We start from the raw sequence: 25,563 nt of genomic DNA on the forward strand, positions 1-25,563 counted from the left end.
ACACAGCTGCATAAGACCAAGACATATTCACACAAGCACAAGTATTTAACCCTTTCTTCTATGTTGGTGTCTCCTCCTTACATCTATGAACAGCCAACACACCTGTTGCTTTATTTCCCCCCCTTTCCTCCCCAATTTTGTGGTATCCAATTGGTAGTTTGTTACGAGAATTATGTTCTCAAGGTTCATAACCCAATTCAATTATCAAACTCAGTCTGCAACCCAGAATTTGTAAGGTACGGGTTGAAATTAAAGAGACAGAGGCCCAGCTAAAAGAGTCAAAAAGGTTTATTCATGAGAGCGCTGGTCTGTTGTACAAAACCATTCATTTTATACTGGCTTCTTACGCACATACTTTCACACACAAACATTAGGTATCCTACGCACCCACTGTCCTGCTACCCAGCCGACAATGATTAGGGGAGTCCGTGAGAATCACTCCCCATCCTCCCTCAAGATAGGGAGACCCTGGGAAGTACTCTGTGGCCCCCAGCCAAGGTCTGCACCAAATCTTGCTCAGACAGTCTGTTTTTAAGATACTATAATAGACATATAATAGACAAAAACTACACTCACGGATATATAATTCTACAGACTAAAACCTCACATCATTAGAATAATCTCATGATTCTAATCAATTTCATACAATCATATGGTTTCAGGGTGGAATATTCTAATTCATTTAAACATATAAATCTCATTAACATAGTTACAGTCCTGTCCCATCGCTGCAACTCCTGTATGGACTCGGGAGAGGCGAAGGTCGAGAGCCGTGCGTCCCCCGAAACACAACCCAGCCAACCTGCACTGCTTCTTGACACAATGCCCGCTTAACCCAGAAGCCAGCCGCACCAATGTGTCAGAGGAAACACCTGGCGATTGTGTCAGCGTTCATTGCGCCCGGCCCGCCACAGGAGTCGCTAGTGCGTGATGGGACAGGAACATCCCTGCCGGCAAAAACCTCCCCAAACCCGGACGGCACTGGGACAATTGTGAACCGCTTCATGGGTCTCCTAGTCTCAGCCGGCTGCGACAGAGCCTGGACTCGAACTAGGATCTGTAGTGCCACAGATCTGTAGTGCCACAGCTAGAGATCCTACCTTAGACCACTGCGCCACTCAGGAGGCCCTTGCAAGACATACTTTTTGTGATATCTGTTCTTCCTCACTTCATCTGACCTCTGCCCAAATTCCTCACTCCTCCCCACCTCACAGCTGTCCTGTTGACTTGTACCAGACTGTGGACCTTGTCCTTCCATAGGATCCCTGATGTCTAACAATATATTCTGACAGAATGTAAACACTCTACATTCACCTCTCCCTCAGTGACATGAATAAGAATATTTCATATTTAGAAGTCAGAACACATCAAGATGTTTCTACAACTTGGAGTCCACTTGGGGTAAATACAATTGAAACGACATGATTTGGAAAGGCACACACCTGTATACATAAGGTCACACAGATGGCAGTGCATGTCAGAGCAAAAACCAAGCCATGAGCCATGGTACGTAGAGCTCCGAGACATGATTGTGTCCAGGCACAGATCTGGGGAAGGGTACCAAAACATTTCTGCAGCATTGAAGGTCCCCAAGAACACAGTAGCCTCCATCATTCTTAAATGGAAGAAGTTTGGAACCACCAAGACTCTTCCTAGAGCTGGCCGCCCAGCAAAACTGAGCAATCTGGGGAGAAGGGCCTTATCAGGGAGGTGACCAAGAATCCGATGGTCACAGAGAGCTCTAGAGTCCCTCTGTGGAGATGGGAGAACCTTCCAGAAGGACAACCATCTCTGCAGCACTCCACCAAATCAGGCCTTTATGGTACAGTGGCCAAACAGAAGCCACTCCTTAGTAAAAGGCACATTACAGCCTGCTTGGAGTTTGCCAAAAGGCACCTAAAGACTCTCAGATGATGAGAAACAAGATTCTCCGGTCTGATGAAACCAAGATTGAACTATTTGGCCTGAATGCCAAGCATCACGTTCTGGAGGAAACCTGGCACCATCCCTACGGTGAAGCATGGTGGTGGCAGCTTCATGCTGTGGGGATGTTTTCCAGTGGCAGGGACTGGGCGACTAGTTACGATCGAGGCAAAGATGAACGGAGCAAATTACAGAGAGATCCTTGATGAAAACCTGCTCCAGAGCACTCAGGACCTCAGACTGGGGGCGAAGGTTCACCTTCCAACAGGACAACGACCCTAAGCACACAGCCAAGACAACGAACAAGTGGCTTTGGGACAAGTCTCTGAATATCATTGAGTGGCCCAGCCAGAGCTCGGACTTGAACCCTATTGAACATCTCTGGAGAGACCTGAAAATAGCTGTGCAGCAATGCTCCCCATCCAACCTGACAGAGCTTGAGAGGATCTACAGAGAACAAATGGGATAAATTCCCCAAATACAGATGTGCCAAGCTTATAGTGTAATTCCCCAAAAGACTCAAGGCTGTAATCGCTGCCAAATGTGCTTCAACAAAGTACTCAGTAAAAGATCTGAATACTTATGTAAATTAGATCATTTAAAAATAAATAAATTAGGTAATATTTCTAAAAACCTGTTTTTCTTTGTCTTTATGGAGCATTGTCTGTAGATTGATGAGGGAAACCTAATAAAATGTTGAAAAAGTCAAGGGGTCTAAATACTTTGAAGGCACTGTATGCATGCATTAAGTCCTATTAGTTGTTCAACCCGATGATACAGGCAAGGTAAAATAAAGGGATTTGTTTGTACAGTACAGTTTTGGAGTTAAAGGCACTACTTCTGATTACACAAATCTGTCTATTCAGAGATTATTACTTTTATTTCTAAGCAGCCGGTTGCCATTTTGTTTCTGCTTTAGCCAAATCAATCACAAAGGGGTTGGTTAAAGCATAAGGACAGAATAGCAACCAGGAAAGGCATTTCTTTCAACGCTGGTCATTGGTTTTTTTCAAATACCCTGTGTTATGTTTCTGCAATGTTAAAAAGGACACTACATTTCATACTTTTCCCCCAGTGTGCTTTGGATGATCGTATTGTGCTGTCAGTCGACTGCCTTTCCCCCCAGACTACCATTGAGTAAAATAATCTGGAAAGCCCCTCAAGGGGCCTGTCCTCCCTTTTTCTTCCATCCGTAGTTTATTTCCCCCCCTCTTCACCATTTTATAAATTGTACATGCATGACTCCTCAGTTCCCTACAAACTCTAACAACTACACTTTCCCCTCCATTTTATTAGGCAGCTGGTCAGCCACTCAATTTGATGGGCCATGATTGGTCCTTTCCAACTTTGGTTGCTTGTTAGTACAGGGAGGCAGGGTTTGCTGCTGGAAGACCTCTCTGATTCGCGCTACGCAGATGTCTGAGGCCACCTGTGTCTCCTTAGCAAGCCCCAATAGGCTGAGGAAGCCATGTGGGAGGTCCTCCACCACTCTCAGGGTCACTGGTTGGCCCATATCCCGCAGTTTCTTGGCGAACATCACAGAGTCATCCAACAAGGCATCCAGTGCAGAGGCCTGTGGGGACAGACAGGGGAGTAAGAATTACAGGGCCAATCTGGAGATTCTTCCTCCATTTTTGGACTGTTTAATTAATATGTAGGCCCCTTTTCAGTACACAACACACTGACGTCAGGCAAGGAATGCACAAGCCATTTTAGGAGGCAGATTGACCACCATCGTCATCTGTGCCCATTCAACATACAGTGCCTTGCGAAAGTATTCGGCCCCCTTGAACTTTGCGACCTTTTGCCACATTTCAGGCTTCAAACACAAAGATATAAAACTGTATTTTTTTTGTGAAGAATCAACAACAAGTGGGACACAATCATGAAGTGGAACGACATTTATTGGATGTTTCAAACTTTTTCAACAAATCAAAAACGGAAAAATTGGGCGTGCAAAATTATTCAGCCCCCTTAAGTTAATACTTTGTAGCGCCACCTTTTGCTGCGATTACAGCTGTAAGTCGCTTGGGGTATGTCTCTATCAGTTTTGCACATTGAGAGACTGAAATTTTTTCCCATTCCTCCTTGCAAAACAGCTCGAGCTCAGTGAGGTTGGATGGAGAGCATTTGTGAACAGCAGTTTTCAGTTCTTTCCACAGATTCTCGATTGGATTCAGGTCTGGACTTTGACTTGGCCATTCTAACACCTGGATATGTTTATTTTTGAACCATTCCATTGTAGATTTTGCTTTATGTTTTGGATCATTGTCTTGTTGGAAGACAAATCTCCGTCCCAGTCTCAGGTCTTTTGCAGACTCCATCAGGTTCTCTTCCAGAATGGTCCTGTATTTGGCTCCATCCATCTTCCCATCAATTTTTACCATCTTCCCTGTCCCTGCTGAAGAAAAGCAGGCCCAAACCATGATGCTGCCACCACCATGTTTGACAGTGGGGATGGTGTGTTCAGGGTGATGAGCTGTGTTGCTTTTACGCCAAACATAACGTTTTGCATTGTTGCCAAAAAGTTCAATTTTGGTTTCATCTGACCAGAGCACCTTCTTCCACATGTTTGGTGTGTCTCCCAGGTGGCTTGTGGCAAACTTTAAACAACACTTTTTATGGATATCTTTAAGAAATGGCTTTCTTCTTGCCACTCTTCCATAAAGGCCAAATTTGTGCAATATACGACTGATTGTTGTCCTATGGACAGAGTCTCCCACCTCAGCTGTAGATCTCTGCAGTTCATCCAGAGTGATCATGGGCCTCTTGGTTGCATCTCTGATCAGTCTTCTCCTTGTATGAGCTGAAAGTTTAGAGGGACGGCCAGGTCTTGGTAGATTTGCAGTGGTCTGATACTCCTTCCATTTCAATATTATCGCTTGCACAGTGCTCCTTGGGATGTTTAAAGCTTGGGAAATCTTTTTGTATCCAAATCCGGCTTTAAACTTCTTCACAACAGTATCTCGGACCTGCCTGGTGTGTTCCTTGTTCTTCATGATGCTCTCTGCGCTTTTGACGGACCTCTGAGACTATCACAGTGCAGGTGCATTTATACGGAGACTTGATTACACACAGGTGGATTGTATTTATCATCATTAGTCATTTAGGTCAACATTGGATCATTCAGAGATCCTCACTGAACTTCTGGAGAGAGTTTGCTGCACTGAAAGTAAAGGGGCTGAATAATTTTGCACGGCCAATTTTTCAGTTTTTGATTTGTTAAAAAAGTTTGAAATATCCAATAAATGTCGTTCCACTTCATGATTGTGTCCCACTTGTTGTTGATTCTTCACAAAAAAAATACAGTTTTATATCTTTATGTTTGAAGCCTGAAATGTGGCAAAAGGTCGCAAAGTTCAAGGGGGCCGAATACTTTCGCAAGGCACTGTAGTTGCATTTCTGTTACTTCTAAACAAAAACACTTTTTGGGGTACGCTTACAATGTTGTTTTGATCATTGCTTGAACAGTCGCTAAGATTATATTTGGTTGTGATCTTTGCTAAATACTTATTTTGGATGCAGCAGTTGATAGATAGAATGCCAACGCTCATTAACATAAGAGCTCTAGCCAAAAGTGTTTAAGTATAATGCAGTGAGTTGATTTGCAAAGATGACAACTAGTATATTAAGCAGGACATTCATACATCCTTAAAATCCAAATGTAGAGTGAAAAGCACTCATAAGCAACATGTAAACGGAGGCTTGTTTTGTTGGCGGTTAATGAGAACTCCCCCGTGTTATGTAACCAATATGGCGTGCATTGTCCTCCTGCAGCAATGTTTGCAAACACAGAAAGGGGTGTATGGAAGTGCCGTGGAAGTGTCATAATACTCATAAAATCTAGCGGTCAAACAGGGAAATGGTTCCAATCATTTTTCCACCATTCATTTTTCCTGTTGGGGATTTTAGAATCACTGAAAATAACGTCTGTGTTTCATGTAGACTTACCCTGGTGTAACGTTTTGATAACCATGTAAATCTCTCTCGGACAAGGTGACTTTTATATAATTGCCTCTATTTACTCTTAGATTCAAAAGTGCTAATTAGCATCAAAGTAGACCTCATGCAAAACTACAAATCCCTGCAAGCTCCTGCACATCATCTCTAGCTGACACCTTTGCTAACAGGTATTGTGTCAATTTAAAATTTGCACAAGACAGTTCACAGAATATTCCATTTAAAGAAATGTAGCCAACTTATTGTACTACATTTAGCTAACATAGTTATTCCAGACATTCTTACCTCTGCCTCAATTTGGCAGTGTCGTCCAGATCAGCAGCTGGGGCTCCCGAGTGGCGCAGCCGTTTAAGGCACTGCATCTCAGTGCTAGAGGCGTCACTACAGACCCTGGTTCGATTCCAAGCTGTATCACAATTGGCCAAGCGTTGTCCGGGTTAGGCTGTCATTGTCAATAAGAATTTGTTCCTAACCGACTTATATTTTTAAATAGTAGTTCTTTATGATAGTCACATTAGCAGCTAATTAGCATTTCATTTGGGGGGGGGGGGTTATCAAAACATCACGCCAGAGTAAGCCTACATGAAACACAGCCTTTATTTGAAATGTTTCTAAAATGTGAAAAATGATTGGGACCATTTTACTATTTTATCGCTAGGTTTTATGGGTATTATGACTCATACTGTGGTACTTTATAGCCATTAATTCTTAAAGAATATAACCTATAACTGCTTAGTTCAACTATCATACCACATCAGAGGGGTATGCTACAAATCAGGACCAATGAGTTAGCCAGTTTACTTGGATAAACAACCACAAATAACTATTGATTTTTTTGGTTAATTAAGAAAAATAAACTTCGATATGTGTTTTTTGTAGTATACCCCTCTGAACCAATAATACAAGCTTGTTTTATGCCAATGCTTATAAACAAACTCTGTATAGCTTCAAAACATAGTTGTAACTATCATTTTGATCTCAAGATGGTCAGTCTTTGCATCTATAGTTCAGTGGTTATACGTATATTTCACAAGCCCCATCCCTCAGCTATTTTTACCAAAACAAGTGGCGGGGTGTTCGCTTTGTTATTGTTTGAACTCCCGATTGGCCCTTAAAATGGAAAGACCAACAATCGTGGCGTATTAGAGAGACCAGTGAACAAGGTCAAAATAGACCCACTGCAGATTTTTACTAGTACTACTTCAGTGCGGAAGCAGAACCGGCCCCCACGACAGCACGCGTGCGACACCCACACTGCTCAAATCATGGACAAATGCTAATTTTTTGGCATAATAATGCTGTTGGCAGAAGACTGCCTCAGTAGTAATGGTAGGCTATAGACTTATGGGTACATGGTAATTGGATGCTCTTCAGTAGCTAACTAAAAATACATTTAAAAACGTACAATCGGGGATGTAATCATTAGTCCAAACAATAAAAATTAGAGTTTCTATTGGACAAATTCAAGTAAGTCCCTCCCCATTTTGTTCCGTTTAAGAAATGTTTTGCAACAGAGCGGCAAAATAAACACACCCCAGGGCCAATGTTCCCTAACTGTTTTCATCACTGAGTAAATTTCAGGTCTGCCGAGTGCAAACTTGAACGTTGTGAAAAATCTGTGCAACTTCCAGCACACGTTAAGTGCGCACACTGTTTACTGTGAACACCAGCTTTAAGTTATAGTTTTAATGGCTTACCATTAAAAAACATCCCATAACATTTAACATGGAAATAGCTAATAAAATAGCTATACTATGATACTGCCTACAGAAGCAGCCAACACCACAGTTCAATGTAGACTTCTAAAAACATTATGCAGGGCTTGATATAACCCCTTTAGCCACTTGTCCTTCAGACAAGGAGGTGACTGACAATGCAGTTGTATTATGTTGTTTGATACAAAATGATTATTATTTTCATCCCCATACCATTATTATTAGAGAATCAGTCAGAAATGTATGCTACCCTCTGCCTATTGGCTTCTTAGCTTAATCAAACATGTCTCAAAATACAACACTGCCCCTAATGTAGGCCTACACGTTTTGTGCTCTTGTAGGAAGCAATCACTGCTCAATTGTTGACCAGACATTTGCTATAATTGGGCTGATAACTCACTAACTAGCAAAGAATATGAACAAATGTGCGCACACACATCTACTCTTGACCACTCATGCCTGTCATTGCAATGGAGTCCTCCTCCGATGCGCTCTGCCTAAAACAAAATCAGACTACTGGTAAATCTTGTTTAGTTATATTTGTTTTGGTATGTTACATTGAACGGGACTAATATTATGCTGATTTGATCATAATTCCCACAGTAGAGGGAAACGTTGATAGTGCAAACTAACGGGGAAAGTTTATTGTGCGCAGCTTAGAGGGAACATTGCCCAGGGCTTCCTCGGATTTTCTGATAAGGTGGTGGCATTTTGCATTTTTTTTTTTCAACCTGTAACTGCCATTTCCTGAAACCTAGAGTCTTAAATGATATCAAACAATGTAGCCAAGTAAAGCCAACACTGAAGTCTTGTGTTTGATCCTAAATAAAAATGTAGATGGTCTCAATGACACTAATCATTTAGGGGGTAATGATTATTCTAATACATAGGTGCATTGATTAGAGACGATTTCAAGTTTTCATAACAATCGGAAATCGGTATTTTTGGGTGTCGATTTGCCAATTTTTAAATGTATTATTATTATTATTTTTTAATGTATTTTTTTTTACACCTTTATTTAATCTTTATTTAACTAGGCAAGTCAGTTAACTAGGTTAAGTCAGTTAAGTTTCAATGACGGCCTAGGAACGGTGGGTTAACTGCCTTGTTCAGGGGCAGAAAGACAGATTTTCACCTTGTCAGCTCGGGGGATCCAATCTTGCAACCTTACAGTTAACTAGTCCAACGCAATAACGACCTGCCTCTCTCTCTCGTTGCACTCCACAAGGAGACTGCCTGTTACGCAAATGCAGTAAGCCAAGGTAAGTTGCTAGCTAGCATTAAACTTATCTTATAAAAAACAATCAATCATAATCACTAGTTTAACTACACATGGTTGATGATATTACTAGATATTATCTAGCGTGTTCTGTGTTGCATATAATCTGACTGAGCATACAAGCATACAAGTATCTAAGTATCTGACTGAGCAGTGGTAGGCAGAAGCAAGCGCGTAAACATTCATTCAAACAGCACTTTCGTGCGTTTTGCCAGCAGCTCTTCGTTGTGCGTCAAGCATTGCGCTGTTTATGACTTCAAGCCTATCAACTCCCGAGATGAGGCTGGTGTGACCGAAGTGAAATGGCTGGCTAGTTACTGCGCGCTAATAGCGTTTCCAACTTCACTCGCTCTGAGCCTTGGGGTGGTTGTTTCCCTTGCTTTGCATGGGTAACGCTGCTTCGATGTGGTGGCTGTTGTCGTTGTGTTGCTGGTTTGAGCCCAGGGAGGAGCGAGGAGAGGGACGGAAGCTATACTGTTACACTGGCAATACTAAAGTGCCTATAAGAACATCCATATGGTATACAAATGGTATAGAGGGAAATAGTCCTATAATAACTAAAACTTCTTACCTGGGAATATTGAAGACTCATATGAAAGCTGGTGGTTAATTTTAACATTCTCTCATGTTCTGAGCAAGGAATTGAAACGTTAGCTTTCTTACATAGCACATATTGCACTTTTACGTTCTTCTCCAACACTTTGTTTTTGCATTATTTAAACCAAATTGAACATGTTTCATTATCTACTTGAGGCTAAATTGATTTTATTGATGTATTATATTAAGTTAAAGTAAGTGTTAATTCAGTATTGTTGTAATTGTCATTATTAGAAATATTTTTTTTTTCTCAATTATATATATAATTTTATTTTTATTTATTATTATTATTATTTTTTTTATTTTTTTTTATTTTTTTTTTTAAATCGGCCGATTAATCGGTATAGGCTTTTTTTGGTCCTCTAATAATCCGTATCGGCGTTGAAAAATCATAATCGGTCGACCTCTAGTCTTGATGTGAATAGTCTCGTGAAAATGTAAACTGACTTTTCAAATTTTGTTTGGGGAGAAAATGCTGAATAATTAAATTACTGGATCCAATGTAGTAGTCTATCTTACTGTAGGCTATTTGGAATATGAAACAAGTGAACTAGGCCTATAGGAACTACTAGGCTAGCATTCATTCAACGTGCCTTGTCATTGGTGAACTGACTATTATTATCATTAGCAGTCTACTGTTTGTTGACATATCAAGAAGTAGGATCAATAACTGATTAACTACCATAGGCCTACTAATCTATAACAGTTTCTGTGAAGGAGGGTATTAGCGGAACAGCTCTCTCTGCCATGTCTGTTTACATTCACGCAGTTATGCGCACTGAACTACTGCAACACCGCACGTTTCCTTGCCCGTCAATGTGCTCGCGCCTACTACCATTGGAGATCTAAGCATGTGTGGGCAAGAAAGTGTTCTGGCTTAAATCTAGTTCACTAAACGCAGTAGCCAACTACATTCGTCAAGGAGCTAACTACGAAATAAGTGGTTGTGTGCTTAACTAACACATAACATTTTGGAAAATGTATTTGACAAACAGTTTGTTCTCCATTTTCTTATCCTTTTTCCTCACACATCAGTGTCATCAAAGGATGACGAGCTGGATGGCAGCTATCCACGAGGGAGGAAAACAGTACTACGACTAGGCTGGAGCGAAGAGCTAAAGATTCTCTCTCATCGCCCAAGTCCTCTGATTGGCTCAGCTCCAACTTCAGACGGTTGAAACCACAATGTTCCAACTAGAAGCCTATTTCTGCATATTTTAGGCTAGTTTTTCATACCAGCGTACTTTGACCTCAAATTGCGTGCATGGTACACAAAATGTGTACATGTTGGCAGGTCTGCTACTCTTTTACTTTCTTGGCTGTTCCATCCTCCACACCAATTTTTCCAAATGCATTGACTCCACCACAACCACCCCTTCACATCCCCCCCCTCTCACCACCAAGTGTACAGGCGGTAGTCCTCTCAGTAGGTCATCAGGGGATAGAAGTGGTGACACAAACGGGTTCTTGACGATGGGGCAGCTAGGCGTCTGGATCACAGCGAGGCGCTCAGAGCGCAGGGGCTCAAAACCTTCTGGGTAATCCCTAGGACCTGAGGAGGAGTTGGATGAGGAGGAACTGGGTGACGTTGATCTGTAGTGGGCCTCGTTGTCGAGGGACTGCTGGTGTGACGATGACAGTGACCCTAGGACCTCTGCAGGAAGGAATGACTGGATCCAATTGGATGCCCCGTGTGTGAGGTCACTGATCAGCAAGGCTGTGTCTCTACCTAGAGCACTCAATGTGCTGGTCCACTCTGTGGGCTGTACTGCCTGAGAGTCTTCACCTGGAGAGAAAGGAAAAGAGGAAGATGAGGTAATTGGGGGGGGGGGGGGGGGGGGGGGGGGGGGCAAAACAATACAGTTATTTAATACCTACACACAAAAGCATCACTATTAATGCTGAGACACTCTTTGCCCCTCTAACTAATTTCCATAAGCTTTGACTAATACCCTCATTCATTTCACATCCTTCCTTACCTGCGTAGGCATTGAGGCACTTGGAGAGCACTCCTAATGGCAGTAGTGGGTCAATGAGGGTGAGCAGACGGGAGGGCGAGGCGTCAATGGTGAGCAGGGTAGCTGGATAGGCAGCCATTATACCATCTGGGACACGCACACCGCAGGCTATGGCCCTCATAGACACTGTGATGCAGAGGTTCCCCCCAGCACTGTCCCCAGCCAGACACACACGCTCAGCCGTGGAGCCTGGGGCAGAGGGACAGAGCAATCAGTACCAGCTGGTCTGATACAGGAGGTTGTTATAATTCTGCAATAATTTCTTTGGTTCTAAACTCTAACACATTAGTAACAACACAGACCCAGAAGATGGCAGTTCTTGAGGGCCCAACAGTAGGCATAGAAGCACTCCTCCAGGGCTCTGGGAAATGGGGCCTCAGGGGCAAGGGAGTAGTCCACAGACAGAATGGGGACATTTAGATCCTTGGACCAGCTCTTCAGATAGTTCTGGGAAGTAAAAGGAGGATGGAGGACAAATGGAGTGATGAGAAAATGGAGAATTGACAGGAAAATTAAACATAACTGTTAAAAGAGAGGAAAGTAGACTTCATGGTAAGTGCTGAGCCCCACTTAACTTGATTACTGAGAGACTAAGGTGACTGATTAGCTTAAGTAATTGCAGGCATCACATCACAATGCCTGGCCTACCATACCTCATGGGATTTCGAGGTCTGGGCCACGAAGCCTCCTCCATGGAAGTGGATCAGCAACCAGGGGGAGGGAGGGTGCTTCTGAGCACCAAACGGTACCAAAGACACAGAGATGGGGGTAGCTTCTGTACGAGAGAAAGCCAGCAGCTCGTCACTGTCCTGAAGGAAGAGAGAGAACTAGATGTTTGCATCATAACGTAACCCTTTTTACACTGACATGATTAAACTGTGCAGAACTTTGATAAAAACATCACATAGTAACCACCAAGGTTACAGCTGAGAGCTCACCTGCCCTTCTCGAAGTTCATAGGAGATGAGCCGCACGTTAACAGGTCCAGGGCCCCAGTGGGCCACCGGAGGGGACACAGGGGCAAAGAGACGGGGGTCTGAGGCCAGGGGGAGGCGCAGTGGTTCAGGAGGTATGGTCAGGGTGAGGTTCAGCTGCACTAGGTTAGAGGCTACACTGGCCAAGCCCTGTGGGAGAAAGGGTCTTAAAAGCAATCAAACCAACAGAAGGTTTGGAAGAGCAAGAAAAGAGTGAGTAAGGGAAACAGAGACCTAAGAGAGACTGCGAGATTCAAGACATCTTTATTTGCATACAATATCATATTACTAGTCGACTCCCTTCTGCCCTCACCGATAGAAGCTCTGATTCTGTGAGGTTCCAGAAAGACTTCCAGAACTTCATGTCCAGATTCTGGGTGATCCGCTCAAACTCTGCTCCCCTCAGCTCTGGATCAATGACATACTTCGCAGAGGTAAGGAAGGAGAAAGCTGCCATGCCTTAGGGAAATGGAGAGTGTATGCAAAGTCTGTAGGGCAGTGCATACTATGCAATTAACATTTAAAATGTCAAAGGATAACCACAAATCTTACAAGAGGCCCTAAGAGGTAGATAGTCACTCAGGTTTATTGCGGCAAGTACTATTATGAAAGTTCAAATCAGGAAGGCTGGTCTGAATGTTTAACTTCCTCCATAACATAAATTCACTTTTGTTTCCTATTCTATGGGCATAGTGGGAATGAATACAAACATATCATCATCAGATTAGCATCTGGTTTCTTCTCTCTTTTCCTATTTCCCATGTGTGGAAGGTCATTCACCCATTTACCCTGTAGCTTATAAGCACGGCACAATAATGCATATGCCTCACGCTTGCTGTTTAACCTATGGGCTGGGCTCACTTTTGCAATTATCACCTTCCTCTCTCTCACAGCCAATAGGCGTAAATCTTGGGTTGCATTTATGTGACAAACATAGCCACGTTCTCTTACTTACTGTATTATAGAAAAAGGGGTTTGATGCCAGCAGTCGTGCATAGGACTACATTACCATCACATCATCTGGCTCCGAGGACCTTCCCTCAGAGACGAGACCATTCCTCAAACTACTTAATAAAATGTCATTGCATTCAGTCTGTGTTGTTTATTCAGTTGAGCCTGTACTCCATTAAATTAATATATATCATTTTTACACGCTCTTACAGCCCAAAGAATTCAGACATTTACAGAGACTGACCTAACCCAGACTGTTGTTTTCCGTAGCTCTCTCCGAATGAGACCATGCTTATGACAACTGTCTGCAGGAATGGACGAAGGGTAGGCGAGAACTGGGGAGACGGAGGGAAAATTTGGATTTCAGTATCATTGGTCTCACGTAGCCATACCTCCAAAAACGTTGTTAGGGAAGCCTGGTTCTCGCCGAGGCTACAGTATATCCACCCTCAGTATATTCCCAAGTCATGAAAAGCTTAGCATTCACAATGACCAATTGCTAAATGATATCTTATCAACATTATATTGAAATCAATGTGCCACTCCTCCCACAAAGTCAACAAGTGGTGATGACTGACCTGAAAGCCCAGGCAGCGGCCATAGAAGCAGGCCTTGTGCATGGAGGTGTACTCCCTCACAAACCTCCTGCTTAGCTCTCCATTCTGCAGGGAGTACAGTTGCCCATGACTGTTGTCGTGGATCAGACGCTGAGCAAGGTAGAGGAGGGCCCGCAGCTGACACAGGGCACTGGAGTAGGCTTCCATCTCTGAGGCATTGTGGTTGGCCCTAAAGAAGGCCCTGTGGCAGTTAGAGGCAATGTAGCGGCCCTTGTGGATGATGTGCAAAAGGCAAGACTGCAGCACCTGAGAGATGAGATGGGATGCTTTGTTGTCAGCTGGTATTGCGAATAAAATGAATATATTTCTAGTTTTGCATTATATTAATAATCCAAGATCGTCCCTCTGTTGCTAGCTTGCGCAGTCTTTTGACTGTGTGATTGTCTCAGTCTCTTGACAATCACACTGCGTGATACTTCTTCTAGACTACTAACTTTTCTTCTGACATTCTGAGCAGTGAGGTTATGTTATTATAGCTTACCTTTACCAGTGTGCGATACCCATTCCCAGGGGTATCTGCGTCAAAGTCATAGTGGTGGTAGACTGCAGTAAAACCAGCAACCACAGGTTCGAGTGCACGGCCATGGTCCTGAATCTTTCTCATGCAGGTCAACAAGCGTCCGGAAGCGTTACCGCACAGCAAGTCGGTAGGCCCAGACAGAGCTGTGATGTTTTCCTCACACACTGCCTCCAAGGCTGTGAACACAGCTCTCCAGGCCATACCTGAAAACTAGAGAGAAGATACATATAAACCAAATATTTTATTTCTTATTTATTTTATAATAGCTTTGACAGATTAAATGAAGGAGATTGAAAAGGAGAATTTTGCTTTTATACAACCCCCCCAAAAACATACACAGTACCAGTCAAAAGTTTGGACACACCTACTCATTCCAGGGTTTTTCTTTATTTTTAACCATTTTCTACATTGTAGAATAATAGTGAAGACATCAAAACTATGAAATAACACATATGGAATCATGTAAACAAATATAAAATGAATCAAGTAAAAGTAAATCACCTAGTAAAATACTACAAGTAAAATTACTTAAGTATTCAAAGTAAAAAGCATTTAAAAAATATTATATTAAGCAAACCAGACGGCATCAATTTATTTTTTCCCACCTTTTATTTAGGGATAGCCAGGGGCACACTCCGACATCATTTACAAACGAAGCATGTGTTTAGTGACTCCACCAGATCAGAGGCTGTAGGGATGACCAGGGATGTACTTTAGACCATTTTCTTGTCCTGCTAAGCATTCAAAATGTAATTAGTAATTTTGGGTGTCAGGAAAAATGTATGGAGTAAAAATTACATACATTTTAGGAATACAGTAAAGTAAAAGCTGTCAAAAATATAAATAGTAAAGTACAGATACCCCCCCAAAACTATTTAAGTAGTACTTTCAAGTATTTTTTTTACTTAAGTACTTTACACCACTGCCAAAGAGGGAACAGTTTCATTGCAATCGTGTTATGATTTAAAATGTTTCACTGGAAAAAAATGATTTGCATTTATTTACAATTAATTTGTTCTTGCCATTAAAAATGATTTCCTTGCAATATTATTTATTTTGCACTCAAAACATGAGTTAATGTTTGGCTTTCAATATCATCATTTTTATTTGCCATAATAAAAATGTTGTTCTCTAATTCAAAAGGGTTGCTTGATATAAAAAAAAGGCACAAATGTAATTCCATAAGAACTGTGCTGAAATAAAAGTAGGGTATCAAAGAATTTGCACAGCTGTCAATCAAGCTAAGGACATAAGAGAATGTATCAGTCCAAGGTTGGTTAGATCTGTTGATTCATGATTCTTAGTCTTCTTGACTAGGCCTATACCTTTAGGATTTATGACAAGATTGTGTTCATTTTGATAAATGCTGGCAACAGGCTTTGTAATCTCATTATTTTGCAGTTAGAAAAAGTCTGTTTGTAGGAAGAGTCTTTGGATAGTTGCATGCTTTAATCTTTGACCTTTGGCACACACAACCAAACCCGTCGTTAAAGCAGAACTTTGCTTTTTCACAACCAAAAATAAATTAAATGTAAATGTATTGTTATAGGGTCGAAACACTTGTTTTGCAATTTGAGAAACTTACCTCAACCATCCTCATCGTGCAGAATGAGGGTTAATGTTGTTTTGCAATTTCACTTGGGGTTGGGCTAAGTTTCTCAAAAACAAGTGAAATTGCAAAACAAGTGTCTGGACTAGAGATCGACTGATTAATTGGAATGGCCGATTAATTAGGGCTGATTTCACGTTTTCATAACAACCGGAAATCGGTATTTTTGGACGCCGATTTGGCTGTTTTTTTTTACACCTTTATTTAACTAGGCAAGTCAGTTAAGAACACATTCTTATTTTCAATGACGGCCTAGGAACGGTGGGTTAACTGCCTTGTTCAGGGGCAGAACAACATATTTTTACCTTGTCAGCTCAGGGATTCAATCTTGCAACCTTACAGTTAACTAGTCCAACGCTCTATAACCAGCTGCCTCACGAGGAGCCTGCCTGTTACGCAAATGCAGTAAGGAGCCAAGGTAAGTTGCTAGCTAGCATTAAACTTCTTATAAAAAACAATCAATCATAATCACTAGTTAACTACACATGGTTGATGATATTACTAGTTTATCTAGCATGTCCTGCGTTGCATATAATCGATGCGGTGCACTTTAGCGAAAAATAATTGTCGTTGCTCCAACGTGTACCTAACCATAAACATCAATGCCATTCTTAAAATCAATACACAGAAGTATATATTTTTAAACTTGCATATTTAGCTAAAAGAAATCCAGGTTAGCAGGCAATATTAACCAGGTGAAATTGTGTCACTTCTCTTGCGTTCATTGCACGCAGAGTCAGGGTATATGCAACAGTTTAGGCCGCCTGGCTCGTTGCGAACTAATTTGCCAGAATTTTACGTAATTATGACATTACATTGAAGGTTGTGCAATGTAACAGGAATATTTAGACTTAAGGATGCCACCCGTTAGAAAAAAATACGTAACGGTTCCCTATTTCAATGAAAAAAATTTGAGATGATAGGTCATTAATATGGTCGAATCCGGAAACTAAGGCTCATAATTCTGTGTGTTATTATGTTATAATTAAGTCTATGATTTGATAGAGCAGTCTGACTGAGCGATGGTAGGCACCAGCAGGCTCGTAAGCATTCATTCAAACAGCACTTTTGTGCGTTTTTCCAGCAGCTTTTCGCTGTGCTTCAAGCATTGCGCTGTTCATGACTTCAAGCCTATCAACTCCTGAGATTAGGCTGGTGTAACCGATGTGAAATGGCTAGCTAGTTAGCGGGGTGCGCGCTAATAGTGTTTCAAACGTTACTCGCTCTGAGACTTGGAGTAGTTGTTCACCTTGCTCTGCATGGGTAATGCTGCTTCGAGGGTGGCTGTTGCCGATGTGTTCCTGGTTCGAGCCCAGGTAGGAGCGAGGAGAGAGACGGAAGCTATAATGTTACACTGGCAATACTAAAGTGCCTATAAGAACATCCAATAGTCAAACGGTATATGAAATACAAATCGTAGAGAGAGAAATAGTCCTATAAATTACTACAACCTAAAACTTCCTACCTGGGAATATTGAAGACTCATGTTAAAAGGAACCACCAGCTTTCATATCTTCTCATGTTCTGAGCAAGGAACTTAAACGTTAGCTTTCTTACATGGCACATATTGCACTTTTACTTTCTTCACCCACACTTTGTTTTTGCATTATTTAAACCAAATTGAACATGTTTCATTATTTATTTGAGGCCAGATTGATTTTATTGATGTATTATATTAAGTTAAAATAAGTGTTAATTCAGTATTGTTGTAATTGTCATTATTACCAAAAAATAAATAATAAATAAGATTAAAATCGGTATCTGCTTTTTTGGTCCTCCAATAAATCGATATCGGCGTTGAAAAATCATAAAATCGGTCGACCTCTAGTCTGGACCCTATTTACAAAAAAAAAAAGAGATGTGGTTGTAAAAAAATACTTATCTTTTAATGATGGGTTTGGTTGTGTGTGCCAAAGGTCAAAGATTAAAACATGCAACTATCCCGAATCTTCCTACAAACAGACTTTATCTAACTTTGCAAATGAATGAGATTACATAGCCTGTTGACAGCATTTATCAAAATGAACACAATCTTGTCATAAATCCTAAAGGTATAAGCCTAGTCAAGACAAGAGTACTAAGAATCATGAATCAACAGATCAAACCAACCTTGGTTGCATAGATATGACTGATAAATTCTCGATTATGTCCTTAGCTTGACTGACAGCTGTGCAAATTCTTTGATACCCTACTTTTGTTTCAGCACAGTTCTTATGCAATTACTTTTGTGCCTTTTTATATTAAGCAACCCTTTTGAATTAGAGAACATTTTTATTATGGCAAATAAAAAATTATACTGAAAGCAAAATATTAACCCCAAAGTTGAGTGCAAAATAAATATTGCAATGAAATTATTTTTAAAGGCAAGAACAAATTAATTGTAAATAAATGCAAAGAAATTCTTTCCAGTGAAACATTTTCAATCATAACGCAATTGTGATGAAACGGTTCCCTCTTTGGCAGTGGTGTAAAGTACTTAAGTAAAAAAAAAAATACTTGAAAGTACTACTTAAATAGTTTGGGGGATTATTTATATTTGACAACTTTACTATATTCCTAAGGAAAAAAATAAAATGATGCCGTCTGGTTTCCTTAATATAAAGAATTTTAAATGATTTATACTTTGACTTTTAATACTTAAGTATATTTAAAACCAAACACTGACTTTTACTCCAGTAGTATTTTACTGGGTGACTCAATTTTACTTGAGTAATTTTCTATTATTTACTTTTACTCAAGTATGACAATTAGGTAGTTTTTACACCACTTATCTATGGTTAAAATAAGTTACTCTGCTCTTCGCTTTCACTGCCCTTTTTTGCATTTGTAAAGTTTTGGCACATTAATTCCATGTAGGTGGGGTTTAGAGGGAGGCGTAAATGTTGCTTCTCTGTTGGTCAAACGGTTTTGGAGTAACAGTACATCATTTTTTATATCCCAGCTAGAAGCTTACATGTTTGATAGATAGCTAGCAATGCTGAGAGGAAACAGTGTTTTTTGCTAGTGTAAAAAAGCTTTACTTTTCTTTTTTTTGTGTCTAACTTTTCCATTTTGGACAAAAAGGACTCAGTAGCTAACGTTAGCCAGCTAGCCCAGTGGGACTAACAAACCTAGCTAGCTAACATTACAACAAGGAGGTTATCAGGGACAAACCCTTAGCTAAATAAATGTCTTGTAATTTCACACTTAAAAGATGCATTGAAACAATTAGCTAGTTAGATAACTAACATGGCAATACAGTGCATTTGAAAGAATTTAGACCCCTTGACGTTTCCCACAGTTACATTACAGCCTTATTCTATAATGGATTAAATTATTTTTCCCCCCTCATAACCAATCTAAACACAATAACCTATAATGACAAAGCAAAAACAGGTTTTTAGAAATGTTGCCAAATGTATAAAAAAATATATATATATGACATTTACATACAGTTGAAGTCAGAAGTTTACATAAACCTTAGCCAAATATTTAAACTCAGTTTCAAACTCAGTTTCACAATTCCTGACATTTATTCCTTGTAAAAATTCTCTGTCTTAGGTCAGTTAGGATCACCAATTTATTTTAAGAATATGAAATGTCAAAATAATAGGAAAGAGAATGATTTATTTAAGCTTTTATTTCTTTCATCACATTCCCAGTGGGTCAAAAGTTTACATACACTCAATTAGTATTTGGTAGCATTGCCTTTAAATTGTTTAACTTGTGTCAAATGTTTCAGGTAGCCTTCCACAAGCTTCCCACAATAAGTTGGGTGAATTTTGGCCCATTCCACCTGACAGAGCTGGTGTAACTGAGTCAGGTTTGTAGGCCTCCTTGCTCGCACACACTTTTTCAGTTCTGCCCACACATTTTCTATAATATTGAGGTGAGGCTTTGTGATGGCCAATCCAATACCTCGACATTGTGGTCCTTAAGCCATTTTGCAACAACTTTGGAAGTATGCTTGGGGTCATTGTCCATTTGGGAGACCCATTTGCGACCAAGCTTTAACTTCCTGACTGATGTCTTGAGATGTTTCTTCAATATACCCACATCATTTTCCTCCCTCATGATTCTATCTATTTTGTAAAGGGCACCAGTCCTTCCTGCAGCAAAGCACGTTCCACAACATGATGCTGCCACCCCCGTGCTTCACGGTTGGGATGTTGTTATTCGGCAAGCCTCCCTCTTTTTCCTCCAAACATAACAGCGGTGATAATGGACAAACAGTTATATTTTTGTTTCATCAGACCAGAGGACATTTCTCAAAAAAGTACCATCTTTGTCCCAGTGTGCAGTTGCAAACCAAAGTCTGGCTTTTTTAATGGCGGTTTTGGAGCAGAGGCTTCTTCCTTGTTGAGTGGCCTTTCAGGTTATGTCGATATAGGACTTGTTTTACTGTGGCTATAGATACTTTTGTCCCCGTTTCCTCCAGCATCTTCACAGGGTCCTTGCTGTTGTTCTGGGATTGATTTGCACTATTCGCACCAAAGTACGTTCATCTCCAGGAGACAGAACGCGTCACCTTCCTGAGCGGTATGGCGGCTGCGTTGTCCCATGGTGTTTATACTTGCGTACTACTGTTTGTACAGATGAACGTGGTACCTTCAGGTGTTTGGAAATTGCTCCCAAGGATGAACTAGACTCGTGGAGGTCTACAATTTTTATTCTGAGGTCTTGGCTGATTTTCACATGATGTCAAGCAAAGAGGCACTGAGTTTGAAGGTAGGCCTTGAAATACATCCACAGGTGACTCAAATGATGTCAATTAGCATATCAGAAGCTTCTAAAGCCATGACATAATTTTCTGGAATTTTCCAAGCCGTTTAAAGGCACAGTCATCTTACTGTATGTAAACTTCTGACCCACTGGAATTGTGATACAGTGAATAAGTGAAATAATCTGTACGTAAACAATTGATGGAAAAATGACTTGTGTCCTGCACAAAGTAGATGCGCTAACCGACTTGCCAAAACTATAGTTTGTTAACAAGAAATTTGTTGAGTGGTTGAAAAACGAGTTAATGACTCCAACCTAAGTGTATGTAAACTTCCGACTCCAACTGATTAGTTTTATGTAAACTCAGCAAAAAACTAAAACATCCCCTCACACTCAACTGTGTTTATTTTCAACAAACTTGTGTAAATATCTGTACGAACATAACAAGATTCAACAACAGACGTAAACTGAACAAGTTCCACAGACATGTAACTAACAGAAATTGAATAATGTGTCCCTGAACAAAGGGGTAGGGGGGGGGGGGGGGTCAAAATCAAAAGTAACAGTCAGTATCTGGTGTGGCCACCAGCTGCATTAAGTACTGCAGTGCATCTCCTCCTCATGGACTGCACCAGATTTGCCCATTTTTGCTGTGAGATGTTACCCCACTCTTCCACCAAGGAACCTGCAAGTTCCCAGACATTTCTGGGGGGAATGGCCCTAGTCCTCACCCTCCGATCCAACAGGTCCCACACGTGCTCAATGGGATTGAGATCTAGGCTCTTCACTGGCCATAGCAGAACACTGACATTCTTTCCTTGTAAGAAATCACACACAGAACAAGCAGTATGGCTGGTGGCATTGTCAAGCCTGCAGGAAGGGTACCACATGAGGGAGGAGGATGTCTTCCTGTAATGCACAGCATTGAGATTGCCTGCAATGACAACAAGCTCAGTCCGATGATGCTGTGACACACCGACCCAGACCATGACGGACCCTCCACCTCCAAATCGATCCCGCTCCATAGTACAGGCCTCTGTGTAACGCTCATGCCTTTGATGATAAACGCAAATCCGACCATCACCCCTGGTGAGACAAAACCGTGACTCGTCAGTGAAGAGCACTTTTTGCCAGTCCTGTCTGGTTCAGCGACGGTGGGTTTGCGCCCATAGGCGACGTTGTTGCCGGTGATGTAAGGCAAGTCCTCACCAGACAACAGGCCTACAAGCCCTCAGTCAAGCCTCTCTCAGCCTATTGTGGATAGTCTCCGCACTGATGGAGGGATTGTGCGTTCCTGGTGTAACTCAAGCAGTTGTTACCATCCTGTACCTGTCCCCCAGGTGTGATGTTCGGATGTACCGATCCTGTGCAGGTGTTGTTACACGTGGTCTGCCACTGCAAGAACGATCAGCTGTCCGTCCTGTCTCCCTGTAGCGCTGTCTTATGGGTCTCACAGTACGGACATTGCAATTTATTGCCCTGGCCACATCTGCAGTCCTCATGCCTCCTTGCAGCATGCCTAAGGCACGTTCACACAGATGAGCAGGGACCCTGGGCATCTTTCTTTTGGTTTTTTTCAGAATCAGTAGAAAGGCCTCTTTAGTGTCCTAAGATGTCATAACTGTGACCATAATTGCCTACCATCTGGAAGCTGTTAGTGTCTTAACGACCAGTCCACAGGTGCATGTTCATTAATTGTTTATGTTTTTTTGAACAAGCATGGGAAACAGTGTTTAAACCCTTTCACAATGAAGATTGGTTTAGTTATTTGGATGTTTACGAATGATCTTTGAAAGACAGGGTCCTGAAAAAGGGACGTTTCTTTTTTTGCTGAGTTCATTTATATATGGTCTATGTAACCTGTGTTTATCTTTTAATACAGTCATCTCAGTTTTCATATGAAGCATCTTCATATCCTTCGCCTGCTATGCAAAGAAATGGGCTCCTTTGTATTTGTTGTCACGGTCACAGAAACTGGTAAACATCTTGGCCCCAGTTATTCGGTGTATAAAGTGACGTATACTGTGTCGCCACCATGCTCGACGCTATTTACAAGGACCGCTACCTCAATGCAGACAAGTAAGAGGGTTTTAGGTGAAATGTTACATACACAGCTGGACATGATGGAAACGGACACAGTGACAGTGGACACAGAGGAAGAGAGGCCACAGACAAACAAAGCTGAAACTTCACTGCTTGACATGTATGATGAAATCCTGGTTGATAATGAAACGACTGAACAACGAAACAACACATCAAGTAAGTGAAATAAATAAGTCTTGATTATGTTTTACTGGTAATGGGGACATACGTAAATGCCAACAAACCTTTTGGTCAGTGTGGTGTGTGTGTAACCTTTATTTAACTAGGCAAGTCAGTTAAAGAACACATTCTTATTTACAATGACAGCCTACCATGGCCAAACCCGGATGACGCTGGGCCAATTGTGCGCCGCCCTATGGCCGGATGTGATACAGCCTGGATTCAAACCAGGGACTGTAGTGCGTCCGTGTGAAATATTTAACTGTACTAGAATTCTTAAAAAAGGCACAAAAAAATGTATCAGTCTCGTTTTTTTGGTCAAGGAAAATATTGGGTATCAGAAAAATGTCATCAGTTTATCAATAATATTTAGCAATGAATCCGCTGAAAGACGTCTAATGGCTCTATCGAACAAGGACAACCATATTTACACGCACAAACGTGTCGTGCGATCAGTATCACACAGAGCCTTCTCAACATGCCACAAAGAAGGTCTACATTTCTTTACAGATTTCGTCCCCCACCCCCCATGATGAAAACAAGCCCAGATTTTCCCAGGTTAAAATACCATTTAAATATCAAGCGTTTTCAGGAGCAATTTCAGTAATGGGAAACGGCTCGAGGATCTAATGATGCTCCTACTAAGTTTCTAACGATGAATGAAGCCTTAGGATGCTTTTGGGAAACCGGGCTCTGTTCAATTTCCATGAAGGCCTTTTTAAATTCCTTTCAGTTTTTATTAAAGTCACTGTCATCTAGTTACTTAAGACCCAGCTCTCAAAACAACAACAGCCCTTTGAACCTAACCATCTGATTGATGACGTCACCAGACATTTGCGGTATAGAAACTAACCCAGTCCACTAACTTCACTCCCAAAATATCAGGTTTCACAAGAACACGACACTAATATGCACGACATCAGCTTTCCCAGCGGTAACCACTGGCCTCTACATTAGTCCACCTACACTTTTTTGTTTTGTTTTACTGTATCAATGTTGAAAATGGCAGTAAATCCATAGTTAAAATTCGTACTTTCAAAAGCCACATAGAATTTAGCAGCCAAAATGCTAGCTACAGCTGCAGCTAAAGTTATCTATGGCAGAAATTGTGACTGACGAACAACAGACAACAAGCAAGCGACTTCAAACGGACACCCGAAATTTAACGTGCGATTTGTGTTTACGAGATAAGTGTGAATGTACAGTTATCAAACATGCAAAGCATAGTGTATTTTACAGACTAGTATAAACTTACCAACACGCATCCTCTCTTCTACTGACAGTTTCTGTTTCGCCCACAGACCCTGACTAGTAATTATTACGAGTATTCTGCCAGCAGCACAAACGATGACGTCACGTTTGAATTGTCATGTTAAACCTTCAAAAGAAAAGCCCTTATTTAAAAATGTGGATAACTCATTAAAAATATATTGAATTTATCCACTTTTATTATGCCAACAATAAAAGGCAATAAGTAATTTATGACCAATAAAATGAACAAATACAATATTGACACTGGAATGTTGAGAATAGTAGACTGTAGAGATACTTTTTATATTTTTTACCTGTCTCAGTTAAAGTGCTGCCACCATAATATCCTGCTGCTAGGAGAACGGTCATTAAATATGGGTAGTCATGATGTGCAGTTCACGAACTATTCATTTTTAAGGACTATTTTTTACAACCTCTACAGCCCTTATTTGTTTTTCTGAGTGACTTTGTAGTCGTTCGTTTACCTGCTGCTGGCGGCCATTAATTCTACAGGATTAATATGCGCTCCTCCAATGACTCCACTCAGACCAACAAACACAACACAACGGTCAGTGCCGGGATCGCCTTTTCGCACGAAGGTCCGTGGTGGGTCTGTATAAATTATGCGATTATATTGGAGACAGGTTTATAGCAGTGAATGTCATCTAGTTTACTCTTACAGTATTTCTAAATAGAAGTCATATCAGCCAGGGAAACGAATTGTTCTCACTTTATGATAGAACATTCAGATGTATCTGCCTGGCTGTGGGGATCTTTACTTTAATTATTAGAATTTTCTTGTGATCACAAAGTATCTACTTATTTTGCTCAAATAGAGGAAAAATAGAGTAGTGTTTTCTTTGAAAAGATGGGCCTGGCTGAGAATAGAACATTCAGTGTGGCGCTGTTTAGCGCATTTTTTTGTATTGTCCTTTAAGTGTGTGCTTTCAGGCAACTAACTACTCGACTACCACATACCGACAACACATGTTATCTCGCGTGTGTGTGTGTGTGTGCGCACGCGCGCTTTGCTGCACGAGGGACTGGTGCACGTCGCAAAATAGATGGCATCACGAGGTAGCAAAATTATGCGGATATATTGAAGCAACATCTCAAGACATCAGTCAGGAAGGTAAAACTTGGTCGCAAATGGGTCTTCCAAATGAACAATGACCCCAAACATACT

General features: G+C 41.1%; 1 protein-coding gene across 5 annotated transcripts; it reads right to left on the reverse strand.

Annotated features, from left to right (window-relative positions):
* Positions 1–270: 270 nt before the first annotated feature.
* Positions 271–24,497, reverse strand: lipea (lipase, hormone-sensitive a). Of its 5 annotated transcripts, none has more exons than XM_090227425.1 (12): positions 24,382–24,481; positions 15,160–15,285; positions 14,516–14,764; positions 13,996–14,280; positions 13,662–13,752; positions 12,780–12,925; positions 12,431–12,616; positions 12,146–12,301; positions 11,795–11,939; positions 11,454–11,681; positions 10,872–11,260; positions 271–3,496 (listed from the first exon to the last, which is right to left on the reverse strand). In XM_090227425.1, exons 3-12 carry the CDS (start codon positions 14,753–14,755, stop codon positions 3,236–3,238), a joined length of 2,127 nt encoding a protein of 708 aa, XP_090083551.1. In that variant the 5' UTR covers positions 14,756–14,764; positions 15,160–15,285; positions 24,382–24,481; the 3' UTR covers positions 271–3,235.
* Between the last annotated feature and the right edge of the window lie 1,066 nt (positions 24,498–25,563).

Source organism: Oncorhynchus mykiss, chromosome 30 (assembly GCF_057628025.1).
Source record: "Oncorhynchus mykiss isolate SJ-2025 chromosome 30, ASM5762802v1, whole genome shotgun sequence".
NCBI lineage: Eukaryota > Metazoa > Chordata > Actinopteri > Salmoniformes > Salmonidae > Oncorhynchus > Oncorhynchus mykiss.